At 41.9% G+C, this 12099-nt stretch overlaps 1 protein-coding gene across 1 annotated transcript in view; it reads right to left on the bottom strand.

Moving 5' to 3' along the window:
- gria1a (glutamate receptor, ionotropic, AMPA 1a) overlaps positions 1–10683 on the bottom strand; it is a 59920-nt gene extending 49237 nt beyond the window's left edge. The window contains exons 1-2 of the mRNA XM_029513039.1: positions 10568–10683; positions 10306–10440 (exon numbers count right to left, since the gene is read on the bottom strand). Coding sequence (XP_029368899.1) covers positions 10306–10440; positions 10568–10655 — 223 coding nt within the window. The 5' untranslated portion in view covers positions 10656–10683. The remainder of the gene's footprint in view (positions 1–10305; positions 10441–10567) is intronic.
- Between the last annotated feature and the right edge of the window lie 1416 nt (positions 10684–12099).

Genomic DNA, 12099 nt, shown 5'->3' with positions numbered 1-12099 from the left:
AAGAAAGACTGCAATGGAAGAGTGAGCAGCTAAATCCAGTTTAGCCCTCTTCCACCTCAGCATAAATTCCCATAGTACCACACTATCTTCATTCACCTTCAGTCACCTTTGCACCACAGGACCACAGCTTTTAGACTGATGTCTGAGGAAGAGAAATCTATTTTACCTCTCAGTTGCAAAACAAGCCAATTTTTTTTTAATCAATCTATTAATCATCCAGTCATTGAAATGTCAGAAGTTAGTAAAAATACCTTTCACAATCTCCTGCAGCCCAAGGCAACAACATTTTCTTCCCCACCAGAAAGACAACAGAACATTTTCATATTTCCAGAGCAGGTTTAGCATTTTAATTGGATTTGGTCATACATCCACACTGTTAATGAAATTCCAATAAGCCCCTCCTCTACTTTGTTTTTACTGCTAATTACTAAATACTGGCATGCTAACCTGCTCAAGGAAGATGGGGAGCATCTTTATCATTACACCAGTTTAACACTAGCATGTTAGAATTGTAGATGTTAGTATTCACCTCAAAGCATTGCTGAGATTGAGTACTACTTTTTCCAGAGCTGTTCCTTTTGCATGAAGCCTGATTTTAAAAAAATAAGTCAATGATCAAAATTGCTGCAGATATCTACTTATTTCATTCACCTCATAATTTTTTTTTCCAGCTCAGTTTTTGCTTTTCTTTCATTGTTATTCATTGCAGTCATCTACTTCATAATGTGGTGTTGCAGAAATGAACACACAATTTTCTTGTTTTGTCATATTCTACAAAGGTGCACTGTGATCCAAAATGTTTTATCATCTTTTTTCCTCAGTATTTTAGCACAGGAACTGAAGCCCCAAGCCCTAAGCTATATTGTGAGAATGTGCAGTTAAATCGCTGGCATCAACTTGGATGAACTTGCACTTTTATATAGAGCCAGAGCCACAAATGAAGGCTCAGGCCATCCTCGCCGACTGCACTCTCTGGACAGAATACAATCTTATGCCATCTGGCCGCAGATATGCTCTGCTGAGGTGCAGATAGACTGAAGAACTCATTTGTCCCTGCCACCATTGGACTCGTCAACAGTATAATGTGACATGTCCTTCCTGACTGTGTGTATTTGTGTGTGTGTTGGATTTATCTGTTAGCATTGCTGACGAATTGCCCCTCGGGGATAATAAAGTTGACCTTACCTTATATGAACTACTGTAGGTGTGTTCCTGAGGTTCGGCTGCTGACTACGAACCAGAATGATGCTGGAGCGGGTCTTTGCCAGGAATCTTTGCCCACAGTTCCCATCTCTCATGCCTCTCACACCCTTTCATTCAAGAAAAATCTAGTGCAGGTATGAAGTGATTAATTCTGGATGTTATATATGAGACTCACAATGCTACTGTCCCCGCAGCTTCCACATTTAGTATTGAAGGAATCCTTTTGAATGGTAATAGGTATGACAGGAGCAGGGAGGTTGCTGTCACATCAGGCAGTAATATACACCCACTCCACAAGGGTGAAGGGTCACTCAATCAACCACAGGGCACTTTGAGAGGGGATAAACACATCTGACACACACACACACTGGATGATGCACACAAATCCTCCACTCAGCCACCCATGGCTAATAACTGTCAGATGATGTGTGTAATAAAAACAGAGAGCATGTTGTGGTCCCCCTGGACCCATCCGTCTTCCAAAGAGCTAATCAACGATGTTAATGAGAAGACCGGCATAAGAAGTTTATACACACACTCACACACACACAGACACAAATTCATGGATGCATTCATTCAGGACCTCATAAGGCTATATGGCCTTGATGCAGCTATAAAACTGCCCCCCTTCCATCCACCCTCCTTCAAAATACCTCTCAATAAAAAAAAAAAAAAAAGTCTTACTGTTTTTCACAAGAGTGAGTCTCGTGCACAGCTTGTGCTTGTGAAGAATCCCTCAGGTGATGGGTGGAGGAGGCCTACTACATGTGCCCTCCAACGCAGCATGACTCACACAGTGCAATCAATCTCCTTCTGTGAGGAGGACAGGGGCCCAGGGGACCAAAACACAGCACCAACCTGGATGTGCAGGAACGTCCCCAGACATAACACAGTGGGAGGTTCTTTCTGTGGGAGCAGTTGTACCTGGGATCTCCCACAAACAACTGAGAAACTGCTCTGGAGAAAATAATTTCAAAAAGTCTGTGTGCTGCAGAAAGTTTTATTGCATGCATATGCTGTAAAAAAAAAAACAAAAAAAAAAACAAGGGTGAAGAGGTGTGGTTTCAGTTTCCTGGTATAAACACCAGGCTCAAGGAAGATTCACTGTCTGCACTTGATGAATAAAACCGAGTTTAAGTGACTGCTGCTAACCGTCTGTGGTAAAAATGAAAGACAACGGGAGGAAAAGCAAAAGAAACGAGTAATAAGAGTAAAAAGAAAGAAAAAAAAAAAAAAAACTAAAAAAGTAGGCGGATTGGATGATAAATTCTTAAACTTCCAGTGCTGGAATGTCAGTGATCAATGTACATGACCAGCCAAACACAGTCAATTTTATTAATGTCAGGAAGCGTTGGATATCCACGAGGATTCACATCAGCAGAAACTGAGACAAGGGAAGGTTAATGAGGAAGAGCCAAAAAGTCAGCATTCTTCAAAATTTAGGAGGGCAGATGGGAAGCAAAACTGCTCGCTGAAGAAGAGGAAAAAACTGAATCATTGGTGTCTGTGAGAGGGGATGATAGAAGGACCGCTGCAAACAAAGAGAGCAGATGCCAGCCCAGCAGTGGGAAAGAGACCACACGGCGGAATCTAGATTTCTCCTATTTCCTCTAAGTAATAAAACAATGGCACCGCATCACCTCATTAAATGGGTAATCGAGGGTGTGAGAGCAATCCCCCTCGGCTCCAAACATCTCTCTCTCCTCGTGTCTCCCTCTCCAACCCTCACACCAGGCCATTGTCTCTCTTCCTCGCTGCTTTCGCCATGTTTCAAATCTGCTTAGCTGTGGTGCTCAGCCACCCGCTGAATAAATACTTACCTGGGCAGCAGGTCAGAAACCCAGCCCAGTACAACTCCTGTCAGGGGGTATGGAAGCTCCAATTATCTTCTTAACAATCATCCCTTCGCAATTATCTCCCCATCTGCGTATCAGTGTCAACAGGTGCAGAGGGACGGTCCCCCTCACACTTTCATTTCTCTGACAGAGAAAGTGATGGAGGTGGATAGGCGGCAAGAACAGACAAACACACATCCTGCATGCTAATTCGTTTGGACCCGCTGTTAAAATTAACAATTGTCTTCAACCGATTCCAGCCGAGCCTCTGGGAAATAAAGTGTTACTACTGAACCTGAGCAAATTCATGAGCGCAGACATAAATGTGATATTCATATTTTACTGACTAAATAAGCCAATAACCTCTATTGCCATTCAACAGTTTTTTCATAATTTGATTCGAAAGGAAATGATATTCCCCAGACGGAGAGAGAATCTTTTGTTAAACTATTAGTCAGATACGCAGTTCCTTATCTAAAATAGGGAAATGAGAAAAGCTGGAACTAGCAACAACTTATCCTTTCATTATAAACATCTTTATAACAGTACTATCCCATTATAGATTATAGCCAGGTTTCATTTGGTAACAAATGGCTGCAAATATGTAACCAAAAAAAAGAAAAAGAAAAATGAAAAAAAGAGAATTGAGGCTCTATATCAGGTTTGAGTGTAAGGGGAGCATGAGAGCTACACATTTGAAAAATATATTTTTGTTTTTTGCTGTGATTTCTTCATTTTGTTTGCTTCAAAAATTTTAGGCAACTGTTGTGGGCTCGGTGTCAGACGATTAGCGCTGTGAGCGTGTGCACGGCTCTGTGGATGACAACAGCAGTCTTGTGCTGTCACTGTAAGAGCAGTTGCACTCTGTCACACTGTTTAATATGCTTATGGAATTTGTTCCTCATTACAGAACACATAAGCTCCTGAGATGTGCTGTGCGACAAAAGAGGGACACCAGTCTTGTCTTTTATTGGAAAAACATGACAGCTGCCATCATCCAGAACTGGTCCCGCCAGCCCGCAGCACAAGTCCTGGTCCTCATCACCAAACACATTGTTTTCTAATTGCTAGCCCCACATGTCTCAGCTCAGGCCGCCATGTCCCAGCTGCCATTACCTCCAGAGACGACGGATTTCTTTTAAATGCTTGCTGTGCTTGTATGAATACAGAGAAGGATTCAGAGCAGGCTTACAAAGAAACTGACAAGAGCAAAATGGACACAGCTGTCAGTGTTGAATGTGTTGATGAAGACAGGTTTCTTGTCTTTGCAGCTGATCTCTCAAACATCAAAGCACTGGATGGAGGTTCAGGTTGCTTGTTTGTGGTGAGCGGCTCTTAGAAAAAAGACCATATCAGAGGGAAAGATCATTAAATGACTTATGTTTTCCTTCCATACCATGTGCGTCTTCTCTCTTCCTTCATCCTTGCTCCACGAAAAGCACATTCACGCTGACTTTGATTTGCAAAATAACACAAGCATGCACAACACACAGAAACAATTTCATTCCCCCTCCTGCTCCACACTCCGCTACTGGGGGAGCAGTTTTGGCTGATCTACATTGATTGCTATGGGCCTTTCTGTATCCCTGGTGCTTCAGACCCCCCCCCCCCCCCAAAAAAAAGCCGTCTCATTCATCAAACCAGCACCTGCCAGACTATAGCCCAAGAGTACTACAATCATTTTCTTTTCTTTTCTTCCTCCCCATTCTCCTTTTTCCCTCCAAAACAAATAACTGTCATGTCCCAAGCAGTCAGGAGGGAGCAGTGATCTGCCTTTTTCACTAACACAATGAGCTTAGTAGTAATCCCTGTGAGCATGCATCCACTGTGGAAGTCATTCACCACAGCTGTACTTCAATGACTAACACAGTAGCTAAACATAAAAAAAACACCCCAGAGCATCACTGACACCAGACACTGGGTACGATGTTGCAGCTTAACCTCTATCCCTCCTCTCCCTCCTCCTCTTAACACTAACACCCCAGCCGAGACACTCATTTCTGGGGTGTTGTTTGCCCCTGAGGGGGCAAAAGAGTGGAGCAAATGGGGTGTAGAGGGGGGAAAAAAAAAGAAAAAGTACATAAATAAAAGTTTCCAGGAGACATTTCTTTTTTAGTTTCTCGAGGCATCTCCTGTGGAGCGGTGAGTACTTTTAAGCATTACAGTGCTTAACAGAGCCAGTTCAATCCTCTTTTTTCTGCCGGGTTATTATTACATATTTATGCTTATAACTCCACGGAGTGATAGCTTTGGATGTGCTGTGCTGAATAATACATTAAATGCATCTGCTCAAGCTCTGTCTCTTGTTAGCTGTTGTGTGTATGCAAGTGTGTGACCACGGAATTTTATGAAGTAGTCTTACAAGACTGCACACATTTCTTAGTAGTGAGATTATGATAGCAGACTGATTAGGGAAAACATGAGGCAGGTTAATGTTGCAATAGATGGACACGGGAAACTGTTAATTCATGCTCTTGGTTTATAACTGTTTGAGAGTTGCTTTTATGGTTTTGGACATAAACATGCTTTTGCTCATCAAAACACTGAATTCTGAGGACATGGCAACACAGCATTAGCACTCTCTTACACAATGGTTCCAAACCAAAGAGGGGAAAAACAGGTCCAACACAGAAAAAAATATATATATCAGCACACTAATACTCCTGTAATCTTTAAACAATTTTACATATATATAAGCTTTACCTCCCTTCAAAACAGTTCAAATAAAGGAGAAAAATTGGTCCTCGTGGAGGCAGTGATGATGGCTCACTAGTAAACATGGCTTCTTTTGTCCACTAGCCAAAGATGTTTGGAAACCATTGATCTAAAATACATTATTTTGGGGTAAAACTAAACCTTAATTAAGTTTGTTCAAGAAAAAATGGAAAAAAGAAAAGAGTAAATATGTTTTGATCGTCTGAAGTGGCCTGTTTGTGTCATGCCACCAAGTCATACCACTCAGCCTCTCAGTTCCGAGAAAACCGGAAAAAAGTCGTTGCATTCATGGCAAACTTTCTGTTCTTATTCTTTCTGAAGAGCCATTGATTGTATTGTGCTGCTGTGAAACAAGTTTATATCACACCTCTCTGTACACAGCGTTACACTTGATTTCGTATCGATGACTAAACACATTCATCCAATAGCTCAAAGTAAAGTTAAAAACAGAATGCTTTGTTCTGCCCATTATGGATATCCCCATTTGCACCACTGATATTATAAATTGCATCTAACAATACAGGATTTGATTTACCACCACCATTTGACCAACCCTGGATTTGACCTTTACCTATACACACTCTCCACAACATAGAACTACATACATCCTATTGTCCAATAGTAATTCATATCTGTCCTCTGTGCCTGCCCTGAGGGAAGCTACCTCCACCCCCCACTCTCCTCTCATCTGTGCCATATTGATTGGCTGGGAAGGCTTCTGTGCGGTACTCAGTTCATTGATCATGGCTGCCTTATAGATCCTCTTCCAGTCCTCTTCCACTGGCCCTCAGAGACCCAGGGAAATACTGCTGCCTATGTAACACTGACAACACATATCGTCTTTTCCATGAACACTAATTAGTCTTAATGAAAGGCTTATTATCAGCATGGCTGAACCGGACACAAAATCAAATGTAAGCGAGTTGCGCGTGAAGCCAAATGTACGTCAGATTCAAAATTCCCTGATGTGAAGTGTTACAGTTTGTTGCTATGTGCAAAATAATCTGCAGGTTTTTCCTCACCAAAAATAGCCAAAGCTTAGCCTAAACCTCATCCCTAACGTAGGATATCAAAAGAGAGAGTAGATAATATAGGCGTGAAACTGCAGGGGATTTGACATGAAGCTAGCGATTCAGTGATGTCCTTATTATAAACCAAGTCAATAGCAGATTATGGTAATGTGATATCTGTGGAGAACAGTGACTAATATTCTCCTTGTACACACAGCCTCCCTGGTTGTTATTTTTAACCACTGGAAACATATAAAAAGAGCCAGTCCAGCCCAGCACTACAGAACATGTGAAATCACAGGCACATGCAGTGGGGAACCAAAATGAAACAATACATACAAGTGGTCTCGGACCATTGGGCCCTGTTTTTAAAAAATGGAAGTATCCATCATATAAAAAATACAGGTTCTGTACCTCTTCATAATTTATTTGTGTGGGTGAATCAAAGGGAAAAGAAAAAGTGCAAATCATCTCCTGTCTGCGTGTCACATTATGACAAGAGTGTTGACATCGCCATTACAACCAAGTTATTGCTTGTATTTTCTTAGGTACTGTATGTTGAGATTGGTTTTTACACCGGTGCAACAAAATATTGTTATATCTTTTACAATGACAGAAAGGAATCTAATCTAAAATTAACTCCAGACAGGATATAAAATACAGCACCACACCATAACCTATGTAATGTCTCCATTAGTTCTCTTTTCCTTCTCTTGACCTTTCTTTTTCTTTTCACCTTTGCCCTAGTCCCCATCCACACATCGCCTTACTCTGACTCTCTTCAGGCAGGTGCCAGCGAGCGTGAGTGAGCATGACTACGGGTGTGTTTGTGTGTGAGGGGTGGGAGGGCTTGCTCCTGGAGGAAGCCAGCTGATGAGTGTCACCCTTATCTGGAGGTCCTTTCATCCCCCATGCACAAGGGCCCATTCACCCGCTGCTTTTCACATTCGTGGACCTCTTGAGCCCCCAGTGCACGTTCCCACACTCAAGTCCACTTTTAGCGATGAACCGCCACTTGCTCAAATTATTGTACACAGATGCCGAATATGCACCCAGATGCAGATGCACGCAGCCTCCACAGAGTCTTGCTAAACAAAAAACCAGGAATAGACTGCTTTTCTCATCTGACTCATTATAAACAAGCCCCGGAGCCCTTCCTCGTTCCTCTCTCACAAATCTCTGCAGCCTCCACATCCAAATATTCTCTCGCTCTTAAAAAGAATGACACGCAGCAGGAGGATGTGTCATTTTTCACTTTTGCCATCTCCCTCCGCTGTGAATCTTTCTGACACGACTGTACCACAGACCACCGTTGCACCTGTGGACTGCAGCGACGTGAGTGACAGTATGAAGAAAGGGTGTCGAAGACGATGGCATCACTTGGAAGGCTGAGACGGAGGTATCCAGCAATCATGACAGCGCCTTGATGCAGCAAACAGGAGTTTTGAGCACTTTCATATCAGGAAAATCAACCTTATTGTGTAAAATTAGTCCTCCTGTGTTTTGTTTATGCTTTCAATCAAATCAAAAATAGGGGGAAAACAGGTAAGGGAAGGTATGCCACGCTGCATGGTAGACAAAAGAGCTCAAGATGCCTTACTGTTCTTTGAAACCCTACTACATATGCTGCTGTCTCTCCGCTGGGTACACCCTGGGACCCCCAACTCCTTGTTCCCCTTTCTCAAATCTACCCTTGCTGCATTAGCTTCTGGTGTAGTCCACTAGTGACATCCCTGGAGATGTTCAGCTGCTGCCTGGCCCTCATATTCACATCATCACATTCACATGAGCAAAGGACCACCTCATTAATGAGGGCATCTTGGGTGTGTTTACATTTCATTATACAGCTCTGCCTGAATCCTGGCCTCAGTAGCTAAAGGGGGAAAGGGTGGAGGGTCGTTTGGAGACTGTCCAGGTTTCTAAATAATTTCCAAAGTGCTTACTATATTCTCAAAGACAATTCTGGAGAATAATACACCCACTCAACAGGATGAACTTCATGGAGCATGGTTATATAGACAGACATGGATGTCAATAAAAGACAAAATGAAGGGAAATCTACACAATAGTCAACTCAGAAGAGAGTAATTATTCTTTTAAACAGTTTTCAACTTTCATTGGCAGCCAACAGTGAATGTCTTTAAATCTGCATGATTGTTCTGGTACATAATGCTTTATGCTCAGTCCAATTTTAAGCTCAGAGCTGATTCTCATTGGGACTGCTTCAATCACATTACATAAAGCGTCTGAGTCAGAATGCCATGATGCTCGTATTTTCTGTATATATAAAAGCACATTTGCTTTTTCCACTCGTTTGTTTTTATTCTGTTAGCTTTGATGGAAATATGTGACTGCATACGACCAAGCAGAGGAGGAAGAAAGACCAGTTGAGTTCCTGGTGGGTTTTAAAGTGGAAATGCAACAAATGACGACAGTGATCAATTATCTCCTGTTGAGGCAATGTGACACATCTGCCAGAGAGACAGGAAGGCATCTCCTGGAAGTCTACGACCTCAGTAGTCTGAGTGAGGGAGCCGGAGACAAACTCGGAGGAGTTGAGGATGGAATGGGAAAAACGCGGCTGGAGAGCCTCAAGGCCAACAAATTCTTGCCAGAATAAGAAGGAGGGATAAGTTCACGCCTGACAAAGAAGAGACGACCTAGACTGGCATTTCCTTTGTAACGCCCAGGCATGGAGTTATTGTTTGGTTGGCATATTATCACACATTATTAACCACAAGAGAATATTGTCTCTGCTGCTCCAACCAGGGACCCAGAACAACGATTTTTCAGACTTCCTTACTGACCATAAATACTGCATTTATCTGCCACCATGTTATGAATTATTATTAAATAAAAAGCCTATCACTCTAATTAGATATAGGCGAGATATTGAAATGTGTATAGTATATATACAGAGATCGGTCAGGAAACCACAGTGTTAAAAGTTCAAATATACAAATTGTTCATGCATTAATGCCAGAATGGAAGCTGTCTTTGTGGGGTAGGGTGGGAGGGTTTAAAGTTGTGTCCTGCCAAAAATAAATAATCGGATTGTGATCCGTGGTTAATTAGAATTGCATTTAGAGTCGTTTTCCCTTTGTTCCCATTGCCCTGTGAGAGAGAGCCCTGATCTACGCTCTGCTTCTTTTGTGTGCCCCTCTGGTTTAAAGGAGGCAAGACGCACTGAGATACGTGGCAGGCGTTTTACGATTCACATAGCTGTAAAAAACCAAAAACAAAAAACGATGTTATATGACTGTTGGGCTGCTGCTGATGATGATGATACTGCAGTGGCTGGTTTTTAAATCCCCGTGGTTTGCCTGGAGCGCAAAATCAAGCAGCAGCTATGCAGAGGAAGGCAGTGAATGGAAGTCCCGCGCAACAGTTACGAGGACACCAACACTGTCTTTGAAGCAGCTCTGTGATAGAAGCCAGAGGAGGTCATTTTTTTGGCAACCTACTCAGTGACTTCCAGGCGCTTTGGAACTAGTAGATCAACAGACAGAAAACAGGTACACAGCAGCACAGATCATACTTACAGGCATATGTCATGGAGAAGCTGTTCCCCATTTTGACCATGTCCACCTGCGGCACCAGTTTGGGGATGTCCTGGTGGTGCGACAGGGCGAACCGAAAAACCTCATATTCGTGCGATTCGGTTGGAAACAATCCTCCTGTTGAGCAGCAAAGAATCAGGAGTTAACACCGACCAACAACACCGGAGCCGAGAGGAAAAGCCCGAAAACACACATGTTCAACAAAGACGTGAGGCAAACTTGAAATTGAGCTCTTCATTCTCACCTATATTGATGTTACTTGGGAAACTTGAGCTCGAACCCAAGCACATCCCCAGTAAACTGGTGTAGAGGATGGTGAAGCTTCGCTGCATATTTCCTTTTGCATTGGCGAAGGGAAAAAGAGCCGAAATCCGAGCATAAAGGCTTGTCCGGGGTGTGAAGTTAAATCCAGAGCTTCTCCTCCTTCCCCTGGCCGTCAGAGCGGCATTTACACCGACATGGATTCAGCAGCAGAAGCAGCGGCGGCGGCAGAGAGGCAACTGTGGCAATGGCGAGAGGAGGCAGCGTCCTCTCTCTCTCTCTCTCTCCTCCTCCCTGTCTGCTGATGCTCTCTCGTCCTTGGCTGCTGTTGTTGCCTGAATGCCTGAGATGGAGAATGACTTCAGCACTGCAAAAAAAAACAAAAAACAAAAAACAAAAAACCCAGTCTCCACAAGCTGTTGACTCTCAGAGTCAGTTAAAAAAAAAAAAAAAAACTAAAACAAATAATAAAAAAATCAAAAATCTATTTCCCATAATGCGATCAAAAGACTTGACTTGCTGTTGACCTGTTTAAGGATTCAAGTGCTAGTGAAACGAGCCTCTGATAAACAACAGCTACAACAATAATATTATTAAAATGACTTGTAGAGAAATTAGAAATAATCTAAAAATGATCTCAACCTTAAGATTCCTCTCTGAAGACTGCGCGGGTTGACTTGTGTACTTTTTGCAGTGCGCGCTGAGCGCACCCAAATGTGCACAGGCTTTAATGAATGCCCATTTTTCCCTGTTTCATTTAGCTCTAAATCATTTTTCTTTTGGGATTGCTGCCATTTTTTTTTGCAGTTCTAGACTAAACGTGTTATCCTTGTTTACTTTTACTTTTTCTTTTTATTCATTATTTACAACAAAAATAGATTTTATTTTCATTGATTATATTTCATTGATTGGACCATATAAGCTTTATTGGAAGGAAATACGGCATATGTAAATATGCAGTTTTGGAGATAATGTAAAAACTATTTCAACAGTACTATTTCTACAGTAAACTGTATATATATGTACACCTTAAAAGAGAGTTTAAAATTTTTGCCATATTTGGTCAAATATGCACTTTGAACCTCAAAGTTTCACATCATTTCAAATAAAAAGTGCTCAAAGTGAAGATGAAGTGAGAAATCTCCATCTGCAGACAATATGATATAACCAAAAGCTTCAGGGAAGCTACTGAAGGGGCTTTCAACTGTTACTTCAGTCAGCTAATATAAAAGTTTAAATCTCCCACTGCAAAGAGAGATTACGGGCAAAAAAACCTTTACCTTTAAGTAAGACATTACACAACAACCACACCATTGTCTTCTGCTTCACTTTCAGTAATAGAAGCAACAAGAGGGTTTTTGTGTTATTTACACCCAAAGGGACATGAACATTTGGTGTGATTTGAAAATGCTGGTACAGATAGGGTATAATACAGTAATCATGTACATTATCATAAAAGAAAACAAAATCAGTTTCAAACTTTTTTGGTTTGAAACATGATTGAACACAGCTATC

The sequence above is a fragment of the Echeneis naucrates genome, chromosome 10 (genome assembly GCF_900963305.1).
Source record: "Echeneis naucrates chromosome 10, fEcheNa1.1, whole genome shotgun sequence".
Classification (NCBI taxonomy): Eukaryota; Metazoa; Chordata; class Actinopteri; order Carangiformes; family Echeneidae; genus Echeneis; species Echeneis naucrates.
The sequence above is the reverse complement of the archived record's forward strand: the minus strand, read 5'-3'. Positions and strand labels throughout refer to the sequence as shown.